General features: G+C 40.1%; 1 protein-coding gene and 1 non-coding gene across 2 annotated transcripts; both read left to right on the plus strand.

Annotated features, from left to right (window-relative positions):
- The first annotated feature begins 10,167 nt into the window (after window positions 1-10,167).
- Window positions 10,168-12,173, plus strand: LOC110866385 (G2/mitotic-specific cyclin S13-7). Its single transcript, XM_022115538.2, has 5 exons — window positions 10,168-10,318; window positions 10,440-10,651; window positions 10,734-11,072; window positions 11,172-11,585; window positions 11,665-12,173. Exons 1-5 carry the CDS (start codon window positions 10,282-10,284, stop codon window positions 12,013-12,015), a joined length of 1,353 nt encoding a protein of 450 aa, XP_021971230.1. The 5' UTR covers window positions 10,168-10,281; the 3' UTR covers window positions 12,016-12,173.
- An 801-nt stretch (window positions 12,174-12,974) lies between these two features.
- Window positions 12,975-13,048, plus strand: TRNAW-CCA. The gene has a single exon. It is a non-coding gene; the product is annotated as a tRNA-Trp (tRNA).
- Window positions 13,049-24,356: the final 11,308 nt, after the last annotated feature.

Raw genomic sequence — 24,356 nt, forward strand, 5'->3', positions numbered from 1 at the left:
TGATCTCGAGTTGGCAGCCGTGGTCTTTGCCTTGAAAATCTGGAGGCATTACTTGTATGGTGTGAAAAGTACTATTTTCACTGACCATAAAAGTTTGAAGTACTTTTTCGATCAAAAAGAGTTAAATATGAGGCAGAGACGCTGGTTAGAAGTGGTGAAGGACTACGACTGCGAGATCCACTACCACCCCGGAAAGGCTAATGTGGTGGCGGATGCCCTTAGCCGAAAGGACGAATGCGTTCCAATACGAATACGATCTATGCAGTTAGTAGTAACTTCAGGTCTGCTCGACCGAATCCGAGAAGCCCAAACCGAAGCGTTAAGGAAGAAAATTGGAAGAAAGAACGCATAAAAGGGATGGTAAAAGACCTTACGGAAGGAAGTAATGGGATGAAATGCCGAAATGATCGGATTTGGGTCCCAAACACATGTGGTGTTAAGAGTCTTTTGCTTGACGAGGCACATAAGTCTCGCTATTCGATCATCCCGGGGCAACTAAGATGTATAGGGACTTGAAGCAAAACTATTGGTGGCCGGGGATGAAAAGGGATGTGGCTAAATACGTGGAGAAATGTTTGACTTGCTTACAAGTCAAAGCGGAGCATCAAAAACCTACGGCAAGTTGCAACCATTAGATATTCCGGTTTGGAAGTGGGAACAAATTACAATGGACCTGCTAACCAAGCTGCCCAGAACTAGCCGTGGTTTCGATGCCATTTGGGTAGTTGTGGATAGACTAACCAAAAGTGCCCATTTCATCCCTATCCGAGAAACTTATACGTCAGAGAAGATGTCAGAAGTGTACACTAATGAGATAATAGCACGCCACGGAGTGCCGATATCCATCGTGTCCGATAGGGATACCCGGTTCACTTCAAATTTTTGGCGCGATTTCCAAAAACAAATGGGAACCAAATTGTTTCTTAGCACCGCGTACCATCCTCAAACGGATGGTGTAACGCCCTGCGTTTTCAAACATCCTACATTTAGAAAGCTTACGTGAAATTCTATCTTTGGAAATCTTGTGTTCTTATAACCATTCTTTCATCGTAATCGTTGTAAAATACGGAACTTGCTTCGTAAATAAAACTTGTACATTACACTTTTTACCTAGTTAAATCATGTTTTATTTCATATTTCACCTTGTTACAAGTTAGGGGAAACATTGTTGCATATTATTACACAACTTAATTAACAAAATTACTCATTATAATGTTTTAAAAAAATAAAAAAATAAAGAAATATGGCAGCCCAATTCAGCAAAATTCAGCCCCATATAGTTGGGTTTTGTGGGCTAGTTTCAAGGTGTAACCCCTTCTAAACACTTCCAAAGCCCAACCCATTGAAACCCTAATCCTTCCCCCTATAAATACCACTTATAACCAGCCTCCCTACCACTTTTGCAACCCTAAAAACTCACAAAACATCCACCAAACCGTAGCTGAAAGCAAGGGTTCGAGTAGATTGACACCCCTTCACGAAAATGGGCATAACTCACTCAATTCTTATCCGATTCACTCGATTCTTTTTCCTACTTGCTTGTATAATCATGGGGTTCGATTCCTAGACTTCTCCTTGGAGAAATCAGACCTGGAAATGCCCCGAAATAGTCCATAAACTTTCTGTTTGTTTTTATGTTCATCAAAAACTTGTTTAAACCTATGCAACTTGTGTCCAACACATCTCATACCTATGTCCTAATGCTTACAACTTATCCCATGGTTGGTTAAGCTTAAAAACAAGGTTGAGACATTTAAAATCAGAGGATTAAACCTCATAAACTTGGTGTTTTGTTTAGGGTTTTTAACCCACAAGTCATGTCAAACTTTGTCTTTGATACATGAGTGATTATGGAACAACTTGGGTTGTCCAAACATACAATCCTCACATGATTTGATGATTTCTCTTAGTTAGTGTGTATATTTCTTATTCTTTATTGTATGTTCATGACCCTCCTTGGTTGTTTTTTTTTTTTTTACATCAAGTGTAGTGGTGAACACATAGAGGTGCCTAAATGGAAGACTTGATCTTCCTACCTCCTACATGACTTCTATGACATTTAGAGGTACCAAAATGAAGATTTTAATCTTCTACCTCATGCTTGAACTATTGGACATATATTATATAACCTAAATATATTATTCGAATAATCGAATCTTTGATGATGAACTAGTGTTCATATGTCGGGGTACTAGATTACATCATCCTAGACTATGATAACTTGTCACGATTCTAATGGAACCTTGTTCCATGAAAACATCTAAACTCCTTCGAGTTTCCTAGTGTCAAGAACAAGCATCATATGTACTAAATGATTATTTTCCATGTTATTCTCATATCTTATTTTTATGTTGTTTTAAACACCGAATCTCGACTCTAAACATACTTGAACTTTAACCCTTATACATTCGGACTCTAAATCTCTACTCGTCAACAATTGGATAATCGGAAAACATATGCAAACTTTGTGAGTATACTCGTATTTCCCCCTTTTTACTTTTACCACTTTTGGGGTGTAACATGTTTACCTATTGAAAACTTACACATAAACACTTTGTTAAACACATGAACGTTCCTATAACATGCTTGTATACGTGATGGCTTGATACTTTAAACTTGGGTTATTCTTATGTGTTGAACTTATCATTAACTTCGTACGAGCCAAACCTTGACATATGTAGCGCTATAGGATTAACGACCCGCCCGTAAACTTGAGGTTATGTCTTGAGCATATTGCGTTTTCTTGGTTTGATATGTTAGACACATGCCATGTTTAAATGTTTATCTTGAATCACATGCTTGCTATGAGGAATTGTTCAAACTTATCTTTTGCTATGTACGTATCAAACTTGTATACTCGCCTTTGCTTTTGCATTGAATTATTTTAAACATGTTACAGGTTGATGAGGACGATGCTAAGAAAAGAAGTAGCGTTGATGCCTAGATACACAAGTAGACGTTAGGGTTTAATATGTTGTATCAAATTTTGTTATGTTATCATGTTGTTATGTTAAACTTGTTGTATTTGAATTTCTTGTAATGTTGACTATTTGAAGTTATGAAATGAAATGAAATTTGGATTTTCTAAATATTGTCACAAATAGCGTTATGATGTCTCTAGCAATCTTCACACTTCGTCTCATCCCGATGTTTCCGCCATTGGTTGGGGTGTGACAGATTGGTATCAGAGCCATAACTATAGGGAATTAGGAAAAGTAGGAATGCTTTAGCCTAGTCTATAGTTTTAGAACCTTATTCGTATGTTTTGCTTGGACTACTACATGATACTTTATTTGTTACTTATTTATGCTCTTTTAAACATGTATGTTACTCATGTGTAATATTCGACATGTTATTCTTACGCATTAATGCTTGTTTTATTATGTGTTAACACTTGTTTCGTTGTTCGATTCTTTATGTGTTATTCTTGACATATTTCTCTATGTGTTAATACTTGTTTTATTTCATTATTGAAGTATCATCCTTGATATGCTTTCTTATGTGTTTATACTTGTTTGTGTATCTCCTTCGACATACACTTCCCTCATGCATTTTACTCGATTATTCTAAATTCGACAACACTCATATTGTACAAATGAGACGAATTCACCAAAATAGGCGTGAAACCCACAATTTGGTGAACGACTCTCAATCTATCTATTCTTTTTTTTTACACGAGATATCGCGATTAAGCTAGGAGTGAAATCCACATCTAAATGGCAAATCTCAAATTTCAAATTCTAGTGGACCCTCGTCAACATGTCGAAATTTAAATTTTGACCCGACGAGTACCAACCACACTTAGGATACGAAATCGTCAAGATAGGGGTGAAACCCGCACCTTGTCGACTAGTTCCACTCCTTGATTTTTTTCATAAATCCCGCCAAGTCTCGAAATTTCGATTGATTTGGGACATGTAGTAACCGGAAGGGTAAATACCGTTAACCGACTTGTCGGCGAGAGTATTTTACCTATTAGGCCAAAGCATGCTCCTCAAATTCAAAAGACTTTTCGACCACCTTGGTTAGTCAAAGTTCCGTTTGGAACACTCCAAACTTTGGTCAAACATGTGTTTCTATTGCTCATTTTATACGATGCAATCTTTCAACCTCGAGTTTACCTTTGATTTCTCTTTTCACACGCACAACATATCGAACCTTTTCGATACATTTATATATGCATGATTTTCATATAATTTAAATTCATATTCCTTGTAACAACTAGTGGAGAGGTATCATCGAGATTGGAGTGACTTCCTTACCTTGACGATTGACCCCACCCCTCTTCCCTTAAAACGACCTCACCAACGAGTTAGGGGTGATTCCCTTACTTAGGTGACCGTTACCCAAAACTTCTCTTTCAAAATATTTTATTATGCAAACCCGATCATGTTTTATACCTAAATCATTTATCATTATTCAAAATAGCTACTTATACCGATTTCAAAATACATTGTTTATCAAACGTACTTCTTATTCTACCATCCATTTTCACTCAAATCATATACACGAGATTCTTAATCATGTCTTTACCGTTTTACTACACGAATTTCCAAACCTTACGAAATGCTACCTATTAATTTAATCGGTCTAATGAATCTCTTGCCCATGAACTTCACATCTGATTTATTAACTGAAACACGTTCACATTATATCATCATACTAGAGACTTCCACTCTTAATCGAAATCAAACTAACCTTTCTCAATTACTTATAAGACCTCATAGATGTTATATGACCGTTTACCAAATACTCTTTCCAACATCAATAAATCCTTTGTTAAAATTATTTTTAAACAATCACTAAGTTCTTTTACTAAATTTCTTTTCTAAGGGTCGGCGTTTTCACAAGAACTTTCAAAGTCCAAAATTTTCATGTTTTGATGCAAATGAAACAAACCCGTCATTTAAAAAAAAAAAAAAAAAAAAAAAAAAACCTTCTCTACAACGCTTAACTCGTCATCCAAATTTCAAAACACGTGGGCTAGAAGACTTTATGGGGACCGACAATTTTCAACATACGTGAACTCTTTTTTTTTAAACAAAGGTAGCATTTCAATCATTACAAAATACGTTAAGCATGACCAATGAGTACTTTATGTTCCTTTACATATACAAACTATATTCTACCTTTCAAACCAAGCTCAATCTAATTTTGATTCGACAAACTCAACGTTTTGTTTAAACAACTATACATGCACATCATCATACACATTTTAGTCGATATCTCGCGATAACATCATTTATATCGTTCGTATCTACATACTTAACCTTTTTTTTTTCTCCGCAATGTCTCAACGTACACCATATACGCAATATTTATTTTTCATACCTACACCTATGTTCATACGTTTTATGCTTGTACTCATACACATACTACTTATACGTTTTACGCTTCTGCTTGTACACATACTACTTACACGTTTTATGTTTATGCTCATACATACATGCGTATTCATACTTAAACTTATGCTCATACTTTCATCCTTACTCATGATTCGTACATTCGTACCTATACGCGAGCGTAATCCGAGGGATTCGCTTACGTGGGTCCCATACATGCTTAAACATAAACATGCTTACATACGACATTCTTCTATGTACACATTCTTATTTTCAAATTCATGTATACCTTGATTCATACATAACTAGTACAAGCTATGTGGATCATGCGACAATCAGTATAATCGCGGGTGCACACGGGATTATAGTGATAGGCGTATGAGAACCATAGAATGTACTACTGTGTATGGTAAGACACGGAACGTAACATGACCCCGAGTAACGAAACGGACGTAATGTGGTTAAAACATGGTGGATACGCCGCTGGTACTTCCTATATATAAGTGTTTTCACCATGTTACCAAACTTTCGTAAAACGTGCCATGAGAAATTCAGTGTGTTGCAGACCTTTTGGACCTAATACAACTTCACGCAACTCACAAACGCATTATATCCGATTATTCATGACGAGACTTCATCCTTAACACACTACGTTCATCTATCCAACACTTATGCTATTCACATACTTGTACTCTTTAAGAGTCATTCGTTCATTCTATACTCGTATTATTTTATACAAAACTCGTTCGCAATCCAGCTTGTTTAAACATTTGAGTCCTAACTTACCTCGTTACCTATAAAATAGCCTCCCTATTCTTGATTCTTGTGTAACTATACTTAGTATCTCTCTATTGCTTTATTTAAAGTAACAAACCTTTTCGTCCCTCTCAATAAACAGGTTTTACGAAAGTATGATTTTTTTATACTATCCTTAAAAACTTCCCCTTGCAAATCTACCTTGATGTTCTCCAAAATTTGGTACTTTTCAAAACTTTCAAACTTCCCGAGTTTCAATTCTTAATGATCACCTTTATGCCAAAAACTCTTTCAAGCCTTCCTCTTGAATAAATTTCGGGACGAAATTTCCTAAAGGAGGGGAGACTGTAACGCCCTGCGTTTTCAAACATCCTACATTTAGAAAGCTTACGTGAAATTCTATCTTTGGAAATCTTGTGTTCTTATAACCATTCTTTCATCGTAATCGTTGTAAAATACGGAACTTGCTTCGTAAATAAAACTTGTACATTACACTTTTTACCTAGTTAAATCATGTTTTATTTCATATTTCACCTTGTTACAAGTTAGGGGAAACATTGTTGCATATTATTACACAACTTAATTAACAAAATTACTCATTATAATGTTTTAAAAAAATAAAAAAATAAAGAAATATGGCAGCCCAATTCAGCAAAATTCAGCCCCATATAGTTGGGTTTTGTGGGCTAGTTTCAAGGTGTAACCCCTTCTAAACACTTCCAAAGCCCAACCCATTGAAACCCTAATCCTTCCCCCTATAAATACCACTTATAACCAGCCTCCCTACCACTTTTGCAACCCTAAAAACTCACAAAACATCCACCAAACCGTAGCTGAAAGCAAGGGTTCGAGTAGATTGACACCCCTTCACGAAAATGGGCATAACTCACTCAATTCTTATCCGATTCACTCGATTCTTTTTCCTACTTGCTTGTATAATCATGGGGTTCGATTCCTAGACTTCTCCTTGGAGAAATCAGACCTGGAAATGCCCCGAAATAGTCCATAAACTTTCTGTTTGTTTTTATGTTCATCAAAAACTTGTTTAAACCTATGCAACTTGTGTCCAACACATCTCATACCTATGTCCTAATGCTTACAACTTATCCCATGGTTGGTTAAGCTTAAAAACAAGGTTGAGACATTTAAAATCAGAGGATTAAACCTCATAAACTTGGTGTTTTGTTTAGGGTTTTTAACCCACAAGTCATGTCAAACTTTGTCTTTGATACATGAGTGATTATGGAACAACTTGGGTTGTCCAAACATACAATCCTCACATGATTTGATGATTTCTCTTAGTTAGTGTGTATATTTCTTATTCTTTATTGTATGTTCATGACCCTCCTTGGTTGTTTTTTTTTTACATCAAGTGTAGTGGTGAACACATAGAGGTGCCTAAATGGAAGACTTGATCTTCCTACCTCCTACATGACTTCTATGACATTTAGAGGTACCAAAATGAAGATTTTAATCTTCTACCTCATGCTTGAACTATTGGACATATATTATATAACCTAAATATATTATTCGAATAATCGAATCTTTGATGATGAACTAGTGTTCATATGTCGGGGTACTAGATTACATCATCCTAGACTATGATAACTTGTCACGATTCTAATGGAACCTTGTTCCATGAAAACATCTAAACTCCTTCGAGTTTCCTAGTGTCAAGAACAAGCATCATATGTACTAAATGATTATTTTCCATGTTATTCTCATATCTTATTTTTATGTTGTTTTAAACACCGAATCTCGACTCTAAACATACTTGAACTTTAACCCTTATACATTCGGACTCTAAATCTCTACTCGTCAACAATTGGATAATCGGAAAACATATGCAAACTTTGTGAGTATACTCGTATTTCCCCCTTTTTACTTTTACCACTTTTGGGGTGTAACATGTTTACCTATTGAAAACTTACACATAAACACTTTGTTAAACACATGAACGTTCCTATAACATGCTTGTATACGTGATGGCTTGATACTTTAAACTTGGGTTATTCTTATGTGTTGAACTTATCATTAACTTCGTACGAGCCAAACCTTGACATATGTAGCGCTATAGGATTAACGACCCGCCCGTAAACTTGAGGTTATGTCTTGAGCATATTGCGTTTTCTTGGTTTGATATGTTAGACACATGCCATGTTTAAATGTTTATCTTGAATCACATGCTTGCTATGAGGAATTGTTCAAACTTATCTTTTGCTATGTACGTATCAAACTTGTATACTCGCCTTTGCTTTTGCATTGAATTATTTTAAACATGTTACAGGTTGATGAGGACGATGCTAAGAAAAGAAGTAGCGTTGATGCCTAGATACACAAGTAGACGTTAGGGTTTAATATGTTGTATCAAATTTTGTTATGTTATCATGTTGTTATGTTAAACTTGTTGTATTTGAATTTCTTGTAATGTTGACTATTTGAAGTTATGAAATGAAATGAAATTTGGATTTTCTAAATATTGTCACAAATAGCGTTATGATGTCTCTAGCAATCTTCACACTTCGTCTCATCCCGATGTTTCCGCCATTGGTTGGGGTGTGACAACAATAGTTTTGTCTGTGAATTGTCTGAACCAGGAAGTAGAGATCAAAAGGCTGTCTACGAATGCAGTTTTTCAGAGGCAATTTACAGAAAATTAAATGTTCTGATGCAGCTCAACCCCAGTCAAGGGCTCTGCCCCTTGGACCCTTTCTGGGGAGAAGAAGGAACTGGGGGGTTTTGAAAATGGTGGGTTTTGAAGTTACTGAGTAGAAAGGGGAAGAAGAAATGATAAGATTGACTAAAATATTCCTTTTCTTTATTTTAAATTTTGCCATATGTCCTAATCCTATTGCTTTCTATCCTTACTAGCCAAAATAAATCCTAACTCATATATTTAAATAGAATTTTTGTAAAATATTTTATTTATAATAACGTTGGTAAATTTTTAAGAGGATTATTGAAAGTAAAAAAGGCAATGTTAGGTTTATGTTAAAGATGTTGAAGAGATATTTTAGTTGTGATATATAAGTAGAAAAAAGTACGTTTTGTTGTATTTAAACATATTTCAAAATCAAATAACCCTTCAATGCCAGATGGAAGATGGATTGTGGGATAATTCTTAATTTGTTTTACCATGCTTGAAGATGTTAAAATAATGAAGACACAACAAAAGAATATTTCGGCCAATGCAACTTTTATAACATAGATGTAGGGATGGAAATCAAACCTAAATCCGTTGGGTAAACCTGAAATATTTGGAACGGGTTTGTGGTTGGTTAATCGAGTTTGGGACAGGTTTGTGGTTGGTTAATCGGGTTTGGGACGGGTTTGGGAATTGTTTTTATTTTTTTCGCGGGTTTGGGACGGGTTTGGGATATAGTGATATACTCGTTTACCCGACCCAATTACTCGATAAAATGTATCCGTTTACCCGATTGTATACCCGATATAATTTCTTTTATATTATTGAATATGTATACATATGTACATCCATTTTTTTTTACACATATAAGTATTCTATTTCGTATACATTGTAGTTATTTGATATATATTTTTATAATGATAATACAAAATGTCATTATAAAAATGTGTCGGGTTTTGGGTTTACCCAACGGGTTAGTAGTTACCCGATAGATACCCAATGGGTTTTGAGATGAGTATACCTAACGAGTAATCTTTTTAAATTAACGGGATTACCCGAAACCAGCGGGTATACCCGATGGGTATTTACCCGCTAGATACCAGATGAGTTTTGGGACGGATTTGGGACAAGCTTATCTAACCAGGTTTGAGTTTGGGATTACTTAAACCCGTCCCAAACCTGACCTATTGCTATCCCTACATAGATGACAAAGTACTAAAATAGTTGTAAAGTATGGGGACTAAACATGGAAAATGTGAAAAGAGTAAGACAGAATATAACTAAATCTTAAACTTTATAGTCAACATAAAACAACAGGGGCTTATCTGTAACATTCGTTATAATAAGAAAATTCATTCATTACAGAATATTTTTGAACAGCCTAACGGCTATATGACCGTTGGGGGCAGCGTATGAATCCAATCGTCTTCAAAAAGGGGTCACCATATCTTTTCACATTCATCGCTTCCGATCCATTCCGTGTCTCTTAGAGAGAGAAAGTTAGAGAGAGAGAGAGAGAGTAAAACATAATCAATCAAGATGGGTTCTCGTCATCTTCTTCAAGAACAAAACAGAGGTATCAATCTATGTTTCTTACGTTTAAATCTCATGTAATCTGGTTCTTTATGCCGCCTCAAACCAATATATTTATGGGTTTTTATTATTTATGAAACCCTAATTTTTTTTGTTTGATGAAGGTGATCAAGTAGTTGGGGTTATGAAACAAAAGGCGGCGGTTCCGGCCGCCGGACAGAACAAGAGCCGCCGTGCATTGGGTGATATCGGCAACATGGTTACTATCCGGCCACTTGACGGCAAGCAACTTCCGGCAATAACCCGACCCGTTACCAGAAGTTTTTGTGCACAATTACTAGCCAATGCACAAAAAGATGCAGCCGAAAAGAAAAAGGTCAATTAAAAATTTCAAAATAATTTTATAGAAATAAATTCGAATTCAATCTTATCTAATGTTATTTGATTCCGGATTACAGAAACCCTTGACGATGAATGTCGATAACAACCGAGTGGTTCCCAAGAAGAAACTTCCGGTCAAGCCGAAAGCACAACCGGTGCCAGATAATGTTACCGTGATCGAAATCAGCCCCGACACAGAAGAAAGACAGAAGCCCGAATCATCGCAGTCTAAACGAAACAAGAAACCACAATCTTCGCTCACTTCCACACTTACTGCCCGGAGCAAAGCGGCGTGTGGTTTGAACTACAAGCCTAAACCGAAAAACATTATTGATATCGACGCTGAAGATGTCGGTAATGAGCTAGCGGAAGTCGAGTATGTTGAAGATATTTACAAATTTTACAAACTCGTAGAGGTAACACATCGATTATCCGCGATTACTTTATTTAAAAAAACAGTAGAAAAAGAATCTTATGATGACCCCGACTAAAAAGTTATAACGGGTTTGTTGCAGAATGAGAGTAGAGTCCATGACTATATACACTCACAACCCGAAATCAACGACAAGATGAGGGCTATCCTAGTCGATTGGCTGATCGAGGTGCACAATAAATTTGAGCTCACAAACGAAACATTGTACCTAACAATTAACATTGTGGACCGGTTCTTGGCGGCTGAAACTGTGGCTAGAAGAGAACTACAATGTGTAGGAATGAGTGCAATGCTAATTGCTTCAAAATATGAAGAAATATGGGCTCCAGAAGTCAATGATCTGGTTCAAATCTCGGATCGGGCTTATGAGCATCGACATGTTTTGGTGATGGAGAAGCGGATTCTGGGTCGGTTGGAGTGGAACTTAACTGTTCCTACGCCCTATGTGTTCCTTGTTAGGTTCATCAAAGCTGCAGCCACTCCACTGGATACCAATGTGAGTGTTCTTTTGTTATGTTTGGTTTATAAAATTTGTTATAAATTGTTTCTGATTTTTTTGTAATATGTTTTTACAGATGGAGAATATGGTGTATTTCTATGCTGAATTGGGGATGATGAATTACGAGGTTGTTATACGGTTTTGTCCGTCAATGGTGGCGGCGGCTGCGGTGTATGCGGCACGTGCCACGTTGAACAGTGCGGCGTTGACCAAGAGTGAGGTGTGGCATGAGACTCTAGAAGTGCACACGGGGTTCACGGAGCGGGAAGTGATGGAGTGTGCGAAGAGGATGGTGGTGTGTCATTCGATGGCGGTGACGGACGAAAAGAGAAGGGTGATTTACCGGAAGTATTCGAATGTGTCGCGAGGCGCGGTGGCGCTTTACCCACCGGCCAAAGATCTGTTGACCGCAGCCTTGACTTTGTAGTAGTTTGGAGTAGGAGAGGGGTGGGGTGTCATGTCATCAAACTAATTGTTTGTTTTGTGTTGGTTGGTTTCTGGATAAATGTCTAAGATCAAATCTCATTCTTTGATAATCATATTCTTGGTATAACTCATTAACATGTTATGTTATTCCAACTTTAATTTTTGTAAACGTCGAATTTAACACTACTTTAGCAGTGTCGCCTTAGAGTCGCCGAGGGTTCGAAATCCAACAAAACATCAAACAATTATAGGGATCATCACCTCGGCTGAACTTTGTTAACCCGATGGGTATGAATTTAAGTGATTTGTGACCGAATAATGTCACTTTATTCATCGTTTCGTTTGTAATTTGTTACTTTGGCATTTGAACGATAATTGCATTAAAAAATTAATAAACTTCTGAATCTTTAGATGATTTTTTTTAATGGTCAACAAAAACTCCATTTGACCGAAAGTTCTGTTAATGAACCCAAAGACGCTCCTGATCAAACAAAACACCATTGCATGAACAACCTTTTTCTTTTTCATAGGGATCTTACAGCATTGTTTATTTTTACTGCGTCACTGACCGAGCGAAAGAACACAAGAAAAAATATGTTTGATCCCATGGTAAATTACTTTGTGGTTTTCACCACTTGTTGGTCCGAATGGTTCAAACAATCGTATCAACAAACAAGAACACGAGATATTGAGGAGATAACGATGTGGAAAACAAGACAGGAATTCTCTACAATGACACTGTAGACCGATGGAAGGGATGTAGCGCAGCTTGGTAGCACATTTGTTTTGGGTACAAAGTGTCACGGGTTCAAATCCTGTCATCCCTACCTATTACTGCTCCTTTGAGCAGTAACGAGGGATTTTTTGAGATCAACTCACATTGGACATATCATATAGAATCTTTCATTCTTATGATACAAGATGTATTGGGACGAATCCTTTTCCTTTTATGATAAGAAAACGCTCTTAGTTCAGTTCGGTAGAACGCGGGTCTCCAAAACCCGATGTCGTAGGTTCAAATCCTACAGAGCGTGATTCGGATCTTCTTCGATCGAATTCGACTGAAACCCTAACTGGAACTGGAACAGCAATCTTAATTTGACATTTCTATTCAATCAAACGAACTTACAAAGAAAAGAGACAAATAAAACTTGCTTTCCAAGACAATTAAACCTTTCTTAAATCAATTACAATATAATTCTTCAATACTTAATACAATAACAATATTCAATAAATAGGAGACTGGAAATGAGAGTATTTATCCTGCATCCATTCTTCATACGATTGCCGGAACAAAAATCTTGGATGCAACGAAATGAAAATTTTTGGTACATCAAGCCGCGATCTGATAGTTATAAATCTAAATAGAAATACTATATTATATAGATATAAATTAATCTTGATCCTGTAATCAAAGAAAGATAGTGAATTCTAATCTTGTGACTTAGAATAAATAGTTCTCTGTGAAGGAACGAAATGACTATCAGATCGCGGCTTGATGTACCTATATTTAATAAAAACTAATTATATCAATATTTCACTTTGGCCCTTCAACTTTCAACACCACTTGAGTCCTAAATATGTAACAAATTGTACAACAAACACCTAAACTAACAAGTATGATCACTCTTCCATATTTTCCCTTATAAAAGGTGATAGCTTACCACTATCTTGTCATAGTTCTGTTGAATGTGAAGACCACTTGATAAAGTAGAGATTAGAAAATCCTTTCTTATCAAAAGGATAAGAGGATAAGAGGACATGGGTCTGTGACCCATTATTTACGGATCTTGTTTTCTTCACTTTCTTCTTTCTTCAATCTTATATATTTGAGATTGTTATGTATCTGTAAATTGTACCAAGCTTAACTAATACAAATACTCCTAGTTACCGAGAGTGGATGTAGGTCAGAATCGACCGAACCACTATAAAATCTTTGTGTTCTTCAACAGAAAAGTGTGTGTGCGTGTGAGTTCTGTGTTCGTGTGTGTACTCTGATCCTAACAATTGGTATCAGAGCTCAGGCTCTTGTTAAAACGAACATAAACCGAACAGATCGAACAGAAATCGATCAGATTCGAACAGAAACGAAGGTGTAGAAGAAGGAGATACCTGAAGGTGCAGAAATCTGAACTAGGGTACCGATTTGCATCTGTTTCAGCCGGTCTTTTCACGCCAGTTTCCTCTGTTCAGGTCCGCAGTCACTGTTCAGGGTTCTAAACCAGCAACCGTGCCGCTCAGGTGAATCATAGTAGTGATTCTGAAGGCGCCGGGTTTCTGATCAGAAAACCGCCGTCACCACAGCCGTCATGTCACACCCCAACCGATGGCGGAATCATCGGGGCGCGGCACTGAGCGAAACAGATTGTCCAGAAGTTTCCACAACAATTATTATTACAAATTCAGTTTAATGATACGTCCCATACCGTATCCCAAATAAATAAACAAGTTATCTTAGAAGCAACTAGGCAAATAAATTCCGTTCCGACAACTCAGATTTAAATATTACAAACCAATTGAATAAAAGTATTGCTTGAAGTCATTAAGACTTATCCGGACAAGATCTACAGACAGCTAATGCCATAGACCCCGGATTGGACAACTCCAACGGCTCCATGGCAATTGTTTATTTGCTTCTAGAGACCCCTAGGTAGACCACGACCTACATCTATTCGTTGGCCTCTAGAGCTTTATTCTAGCCTCGCTTCCCTAGCAGATAAGCATCCTAATTACCAGTCACATACGTTAGAATATTGTCAATACATAAAATGTAAAGGTGAGCACACAAGTTTTGTAATAGCATATAGAGTTCGAATAGTTTACGCATATAACCAGGCACGTACGCAGAGGAAAACGATGCATGTTAATTATCGACATGGGACCATCGATACCAACGACTGCGGGTTGACCGTCCAAGACGGTTCGCAATACATGATTACCACCGTAATCCATGCAAGTATTTGTCCTTAACAACCCCCGTGTGAACGGGTGCTGAGTCCAAACTATAGTACTATGTTGCTAAGGCATGTAGATAACATTCCACGTGTAAACATAATAAACAGCATTCATTTAGTCAAGTAGCACATGCAAATGGTCAGCGTTCAAATAGTTTGTGTTTGATTGTGATTTGATAAGTAACGTATGTAACACCCAAAAGTGTTAAAAGCAAAAAGGGATCGAGTATACTCACAGTGATTGATTGTGGATTGAAGGGAGCGCTGAGAGTAAGATTAGCTTGAATAGTTCGATAGCATAACGATAAGTAACGCGGAAAAGTAAACAAGTATGGATGGATCGAATGGGCTGGTCGATCGAACGGCAGGTTCGATCGGACGGCCCGTTCGATCGGCTGGTATATCTGTTTGGACAGTCCTGTTCGATCGGCCGGTTGGCTCGATCGGCTGGACCATTCGAGTGGATTGTCTCTTCCTCTGGAGTGTTTGTGTTTGAGGATTTGAACTTTTGAAGTTTTCGTTGCAGCATTTGAGAACACTGAAGTGTTCCTACCTTTCAAGTCGGTCGATCGAGCGGTTCGCTCGATCGGCTAGCTCACTCGATCGGCTAGCTTACTCGATCGGCTAGGAACTTCAGGAGTGGTCCTCCACTGAATGTCACTCGATCGAACAGTCTGTTCAATCGGCTGACATTCCCTACTACGAACGAGTTGTGAAAACGATTAAGTGTTGAAGCATAGTATCTCATGATCCGAACTGTAATGTTTACCAATCGAGTGTCCCATTCGATCGAACATTACTTCGTCAATACTATACTTCAAAAGTTTGGAAGGGTGGGACGCCATGTGCTAGCCGATCGGCTGGCCCGGTCGATCGGCTGGTTTGTCCGATCGGCTGGGCTGTTCGAACAGCCTAGCCGTTCGGCCAGCATTTCTGACCTGGTCGGCCTTTCGTCTAACACTTGGCTGTTTGTTTATTTGTCATACTTTCAAGGTAACTTGACAACGTGTTGAACTACGATAACCTCCATTCCTACTTGTTTTCCTTGGCTCGAACAGGAATCACCCAAGTCCGGCCGGTGAACGGTTCAGAATGTCGGTTTTAGAGTTTAACCCGAAATCGGTGAACCTTGTTCATAGAATCCGAGTCTTGAACCTTTTAACTATTTGAATGATTAGTTAGCCGGTGCAAGCTCCGTTTCTATCGGTTTGAAAGCATTGAGTGTAAAAGAGTTTGAAAGAAAGTTGGAAATCCTTCTTTCAATCCTTCACATCATGAAAATGTTTAGATCTATGATGGATCTTAACTTGTTTATGTGGAAATCGGTTAGATCTAAGCTATCCATGGTTGAATGATGCCAAAGTTTGAAGTTCTTCAAGAACACCGTGATGACATCACCCAAGAACACTTAGATCTTGGTGATTTCACGGTTAGAATTCAAGTTTTGAAAGATAGGAAGGTGTAGAATCAGGTAATGATCAAAAACGTACAAGAATTAGAGTGAAAACTTACCGGGATTGAGAGAAATCTGAGAAAAGGTGAAGAAGATAGCTGGTTCGGTCAGAGCTTTCCAAAAATGGAAAGTATGACAATGACAGCCCTATTTATAGGCTTCCAAAGGAGGAAAGTGGCAGCCGATCGGCTGGGAGCTCCGATCGAGTGGGCTGCTCGATCGGCTGGCAAGGTGCTAGCCGATCGGCTGGCCTGTTCGATCAGGATGCTTCCTGTTCGATCCGCCACGCACTTCGAGTATTTTGCGATGATTTTCGACGTTTCGATTTCGATGGACGATGATACGGATACGATAGAGTTCCTAGTCAAATTACTTTTAATCCCAACCACTATATCTAACATACAATCTTCTATAAGTCACGTTTCGATGTCGGTTTCGATTGAGTTCGATTGATTTTCGAGTTTCGATTTGATTTTCGATTGATTTGCTTGAATACCACACCAAACATAAAGTAAGCACGCGCAAGTAACACATAAGGCACACACACACGTATAATAATACCACAATTCGCATAATTCGAGTCTCGAGTTCGATTGATTGTTAGATCGGTTTGATTACTGATTGGTTATCTTTATCGCATTGTTACTTCCTATCATTTACAGTCGTAGATCGGTTCGCGTTAAAACACATTTGATTACTTCGGTTCTTGCTGATTACAACACTTACTCCACATAATACAACTAAAACACAAAATCGACTATCACAGTCAAAGAAAGTCAAAGTTGACTTGGACTTTGACTTTGACTTTGACATTCGAAAACACGGGGTGTTACAGCCTCCCCTTGTTTAGGGAATTTCATCCCAAAATTAGGCTCGAAGGCTACACGACACCGTGATTTACCAATTTGATGCTTCAGATCTCTTTATTTAAACAACTGCGGGTACTTGGCCTTCATGTCGCTTTCGAGTTCCCAAGTGAACTCCGCGCCTCGTTTGCCTTCCCATTGGACCTTCACGATCGGGATGCGAGAGCGCCTGAGCTGCTTGGTTTGGCGATCCATGATTTCGACAGGCTTTTCCACGAAGGGTAACGTTTCGTTGACCTGAAGATCGTCGAGTGGTACGATTAGATCATGATCAGCAAGGCATTTTCGGAGGTTAGATACGTGGAAAGTCAGGTGGACGTTACTGATTTCCTCCGGTAATTCGAGTCTGTAGGCGACCTTTTCGATTCTTTCCAGAATCCTAAAAGGTCCAACATATCGAGGCGCGAGTTGCCCTTTCTTGCCGAATCGGACTACACCCTTCCAAGGTGATACCTTTAGGAGTACGTAGTCACCAACTTCAAATTCAAGGGGCTTGCGTCTTTTATTGGCGTAACTTTTCTGTCTGTTCCGAGCTTTTACCAAGTTGTCTCTTATCTGGTGGATTTTGTCGGTCGTTTCTTGTAGAATCTCGGGACCGGTTAGTTGCGAGTGACCGATCTCGTGCCACACAATAGGCGATTGACATCTTCTACCATACAAAGCCTCGAAAGGTGCCATTTGGATGCTGGCATGATAGCTGTTATTGTACGAGAATTCCACCAATGGCAGGTGTTTGTTCCAACTACCGCCAAAATCTATAACACACGCTCGGAGCATGTCTTCAAGAGTACGGATCGTTCTTTCAGTCTGTCCGTCGGTTTGAGGGTGGAATGCAGTACTCAGATTAAGCGACGTACCAAGGGCCGCTTGAAACGTTTCCTACAATCGCGAAGTGAACCGAGCGTCGCGGTCTGAAATGATGTCACGAGGCGTACCATGATTACGAATGATCTCGTCGGTGTAGATTTGGGCTAGTCGCTCCACCTTGTAGTCTTCTCATATAGGCAAAAAGTGGGCTGACTTCGTTAGACGATCAACTATGATCCAAATACTGTCGTGACCTGATGGCGTGGGCGGGAGCTTCGTTATGAAATCCATAGCTATACTCTCCCACTTCCACATAGGTATCGGCGGTTGTTCGAGTAAGCCAGAAGGTCTTTGATGTTCAGCCTTGACTCTTGCACAAGTTAAACAGCTTCCAACGTACAGAGCGATATCCCTTTTCATACCCGGCCACCAGTACTTATAACGCAGGTCCTGGTACATCTTGTCTGCACCGGGATGAATAGAATATCGGGACTTGTGGGCTTCGTTCATGATAATCTTTCGCAAATCGGTCCGCTTAGGGATCCAAATTCGGTCCAGATAGTAGAATATCCCATCTGATTTGCTTACTAACTGAGCTCCGTCGTGATAGATTCGCTCTCTCTTCAATGTACGCTCGTTAAAGCAAGCATGTTGAGCTTCTCGGATGAGGGTTTCGAGGTTGTGTTGGGCTTGGATGTTTCGAGTACTGAGCACGTCACTCTTTCTGCTGAGCGCGTCGGCAACCACATTCGCCTTGCCTGGGTGATAACGAATCTCACAGTCGTAATCGTTGAGAAGTTCTACCCATCGGCGTTGACGCATATTAAGCTCTCTCTGATTAAAGATGTGTTGTAAACTCCTGTGATCAGTGTAGATCGTACACTTAGTGCCATACAGGTAGTGTCGCCAAATCTTCAATGCAAAGACAACCGCGCCTAGCTCGAGGTCATGGGTTGTATAGTTCTTCTCGTGGATCTTGAGCTGACGAGATGCGTAGGCTATAACCTTGTCTCGCTGCATGAGAACACAGCCGAGACCAAGGTTAGAAGCATCACAGTAGACAATGAAGTTGTCGCTTCCGTCGGGCAGTGTAGGAATCGGTGCGTTGCACAGCATATGCTTGAGGGTTTGAAAGGCAGTCTCTTGTGCGTCTTCCCACACAAAAGACTTGTCCTTATGGGTAAGAGCGGTGAGCGGCACAGCGAACTTGGAGAATCCTTCAATGAATCGTCGATAATAGCCCGCTAGTCCGAGAAAAGAACGAACCTCTGACGGGTTCTTAGGCGTAATCCAGCTTTTGACAGCTTCAATCTTCGCAGGATCGACATGGATACCTCGACTATTCACTATGTGACCCAGAAATTGAACCTCCTCCAACCAGAATTCGCACTTGGAAAACTTGGGGTAGAGTTGGTTTCCCTGAAGTAACTCGAGAACCAAACGTAGATGTTGCGCGTGTTCGGCTCTCGATTTGGAATAGATCAAGACATCGTCGATGAACACGATGACGAAACGATCAAGATAAGGCTTACACACACGATTCATGAGGTCCATAAAAACCGCGGGTGCGTTGGTTAGACCAAAGGGCATAACAACAAATTCGTAGTGGCCATAACGGGTCCGAAAAGCAGTTTTAGGAATGTCTTCCTCTTGAATCCGTAGCTGATGGTATCCTGAACGCAGATCGATCTTAGAGAAGCATACTGCACCTTGTAGCTGATCAAACAAATCGTCAATTCGTGGCAAGGGGTATCGGTTCTTGATGGTTAGCTTATTCAATTCCCGATAGTCGATGCACATCCGGAACGATCCATCCTTCTTTTTGACAAAAAGGACTGGCGCGCCCCAAGGAGAGGTGCTTGGGCGAATAAAGCCTTTTTCGAGTAATTCCTGGAGTTGATTCGAGAGTTCCCGCATTTCGGATGGAGCGAGTCGATAAGGGGCTTTGGCAACGGGGTTAGCTCCAGGAATGAGGTCGATACGAAAGTCGATATCACGACTTGGTGGTAGTCCGGGAAGATCATCAGGGAACACCTGAGGAAATTCACGAACCACTGGAACATCTTTGACTTCAACTTTCTTTTTCTTTCCCTTCTCCGCTACTACAATGTTGGCCAAGAAGGCTCGGTATTCCTTGCGAAGATACTTGCTGGCTTGAATACATGACATAAGCTTGAGACCCTTCTATGCTGTTTCACCATATACACATAGAAGATCACCATTCGCGAGCGAGAATCGAATCATCTTTTCAAAGCACACAACTTCAGCATGGTTTTCACGAAGAAAGTCCATGCCTATTATGACGTCAAAGCTTCTGAGTTGCATCGGAATGAGGTCGATTGGGAAGAGGTGATCATTGAGTTCGAGAGTACAATCACGGAGTATTGAATTAACGGCAATATTTCTTCCTGTAGCGACTTCGACTTCGAATGACGAGGACAGATAAGAGCGCTTACGACTAAGGAGCTTCTCGAATTCAAATGACACAAAGCAGTTATCGGCTCCAGTATCAAACAAACATGATGCATAAATACCATTCACAAGGAACGTACCATTAACCACGTTGTTATCCGCCTGAGCCTGGCGGGCATTGATGTTAAAGGTTCGGGCATGGGCTGCTTGCTGCTGGTGCTGAGGCTGCTGTTGTTGCTGTTGCTGCTGGGGCTCTTGATTGACCACCCTGTTCGGGCATCTGTTGGCAAAGTGGTTAGGGTCACCACATGCAAAGCAGACTCGAGCATTGACTGCTGGTGCTTGAGCTGCTTGCTGGCCTTGAGGGGCAGGGAGTAAAGCTTGGTTGACAGTAGCTTGAACTGGGGCTTAACGAGGACCATAGCGACAGTTCGCAGTGAAATGACCGTACAGATTGCAGTGAGCACAAAAACGACAAGCTAGACCCACTGGATGATGATACGAACATGTCGGGCAGAGTGGGTGAGGGCCTGTGTATGCACGCTTCGCTGGCGGTGCATTGATCACTGGAGCTGAGCGTTGGTGGTGCTGTTGTTGAGCTGGTACCGCTTGCAGGGGAGTGGCGTTTGTCGCGGCAGCACAGCTCTTGTTGCTGGAGCTGTTGTTGTTGTTCTTCTTCTTCCTTCTTGAAGACTTGGAGGATTGAGCAGATGAGTCGGTGGGTGTCGCAGTGGCTTGATGCATAGACTTGGTTTGCTTATCCCAGAAACCAGACTTGACTCGCTTATCGTTGATCCCAGCGGCGAGTAGGTAGGTTTCTTCGATCGTTGCTGGCTTGGAGGCGTGAACAAAATCTACTACACAGTCTGGCAGAGCTCGGATATACTTCTTGATGGTCATCTTTGGAGTCTTGACCTGATCGGGACATATGATACTGAGCTGCTTGAAGCGAGCAGTGAGGGCAACGTTGTCTCCGTCTTTCTGCTTGATGACCCAGAATTCATCATCCAGTTTTTGGCGTTCATGAGGAGGGCAGAATTCATCGATCATAATTGCCTTCAGTTCATCCCATGTCAGCTCGTAAGCTACATCATTCCCACACTTGTTTCGTTCAGCAGTCCACCAGTCTAGAGCACGGGACTGGAAGACGCCAGTAGCATTGAGAGTGTGGAGATTTTCGGGGCATCCGCTTTGTCGCAGGGTGACTTCAACTGAGTCGAACCAATGAAACATGGCGGTAGGGCCATCTTCACCGGTGAACTCCTTCGGTCCGCATGCCTTAAACTGCTTGAAGCTAAAAGCGGTCTTGCTTGAATCCTTAGGGTTCTCAGCTCGGGATTCCTCAGACGTTTTGCTGGCATTTTCATACACCTCACTCACGGCTTTCGCCACTTGTTTGGAGATGATAGCAGCGAGACGTCGGTCTCTCTTTTCTTGGCGAGTCAGTCGGTGACGTGATCCAGACGACGACATGGTCTGCAATAGACATCGTCATAGGACTCAACACAACGCAATCGAATCTCACCTCACACGCCTACCACTATCTAAAGCATAGAATCACGTCGAACCACATATCACATAATCACATAATCACAGATACACATAAGCACAGAAGCACATAGAACACGTAGGTCACAGAAGCACATAAATACTTGGAGCACAAAATACGGAAACACGCAAATACCTAGGCACTTAATTACTGAAGCAGTCAGAAAACAGAAACCTATCCTTCATAGTTCGCGTGTCGTTCGGATATTGTATCTGATAGCACCGTATGGTATAGTCTAACTTAGTCGTATAGCATATCATAGTATGATACCGTCTAGATTTGCGATAGCTGGGTGTCGATTAGGGATAGAATAACAGTACGAGTCGTGTGTTGTTGATTCAAATGATGGCAGAATCGAATATCATCCCAAAATAAAACAGAGAAAGCAAATATAAACACAAAACAGAGAAAGCACACATAAACACATAAAATCAACAAGTGTACCTGATGACTTGTCAAATTCGAAACATATAAAATCGAGAGATAGATTGTCTGCGGCTACTAGACATCGACTAACCAAGGCAACTCGACTATTCACAGTAGACTTGTCATCACTTCCGACTCTAGAGGTTGTGTTTCTGCCTCGATTCTTGGGCATTCCACACGCGCCTCCTAGGTCATACTTGTGAGTTCAGGTCGTTGGAGTCCATCGAAGCCTTGGTGAGATGAATAAAATACAGAACAAACTGCTAAGGTTAGGGTTTCACCCCTTGGCTTAGCAATTTCTCCCTTGTTTTTAGTAAAATCGAGAAGAACTTTCTTCAAAATGGGGGTTTCACACCTGATTTGGTATAATTCTCCTCGTTTATTGACGAAAATATCGAGATGAAGGAATAGAATCCCCATAAGTCAGGAAATTTAGTCGGGAGTTTGCGGTTTTCACACCTCTTCCTGACTGAATCGCCTGACGTTAGTTGAAAATTTGAGCGCAGTGATAGTGAAGAATTACAGAATAAGGCACATAAACTGGGTCTGATGGTTCTTGACTATAGTTTAGGTCTCTAAGACAGCGACCCGGACTAGGTCGTGTCTGCCTAATTTCCTATAGTTATGGCTCTGATACCAATCTGTCACACCCCAACCGATGGCGGAATCATCGGGGCGCGGCACTGAGCGAAACAGATTGTCCTGAAGTTTCCACAACAACTATTATTACAAATTCAGTTTAATGATACGTCCCATACCGTATCCCAAATAAATAAACAAGTTATCATAGAAGCAACTAGGCAAATAAATTCCGTTCCGACAACTCAGATTTAATTATTACAAACCAATTGAATAAAAGTATTGCTTGAAGTCATTAAGACTTATCCGGACAAGATCTACAGACAGCTAATGCCATAGACCCCGGATCGGACAACTCCAACGGCTCCATGGCAATTGTTTATTTGCTTCTAGAGACCCCTAGGTAGACCACGACCTACATCTATTCGTTGGCCTCTAGAGCTTTATTCTAGCCTCGCTTCCCTAGCAGATAAGCATCCTAATTACCTGTCACATACGTTAGAATATTGTCAATACATAAAATGTAAAGGTGAGCACACAAGTTTAGTAATAGCATATAGAGTTCGAATAGTTTACGCATAACCAGGCACGTACGCAGAGGAAAACGATGCATGTTAATTATCGACATGGGACCATCGATACCAACGACTGCGGGTTGACCGTCCGAGACGGTTCGCAATACATGATTACCACCGTAATCCATGCAAGTATTTGTCCTTAACAACCCCCGTGTGAACGGGTGCTGAGTCCAAACTATAGTACTATGTTGTTTGGACTTCAAGGGGAGAGATTTGTATATCAGCAGATAGGAGGTCAGCAGTTTAGCAAGATCAGCAGATAGGAGGTCATCAGTAGTTTTAATCACTTTCAAGGGGAGAGATTTGTATATCAACATCTGCTTATTCAGGATCCACTGCTCTGATCCAGTTTTCGCTTTAATTATCTGTTCCTCTGATAGGGTTCAATCCCAACAATCTCCCCCTGGAACAGATAATGCCAAAACTCTTCATTATTTGTGGACATTTTATTGCCTCATTAACAGCTCCCTTATCTGACCTTTAAATTGTAATTCAAAGTCAAGGGCATCTGTATCTTCATCATCACTGCTAAGTGGAAGATCAAGGAGATCCTGCAAATCTTCAAGACTCAGGCAAAGAGCTTGTTCCCTTGATATTTTCTCCACTTCTCCACCAGACCTGAGCAAAGTCAATACGCAGGTCTGTTTGTCAGTTTCCCACTTTTGTATTTTTGAGCCTGGTGGGTTTCTTGAGAGATGCTTATTTGCAGAAGTATTTG

The sequence above is a fragment of the Helianthus annuus genome, chromosome 1 (genome assembly GCF_002127325.2).
Source record: "Helianthus annuus cultivar XRQ/B chromosome 1, HanXRQr2.0-SUNRISE, whole genome shotgun sequence".
NCBI lineage: Eukaryota > Viridiplantae > Streptophyta > Magnoliopsida > Asterales > Asteraceae > Helianthus > Helianthus annuus.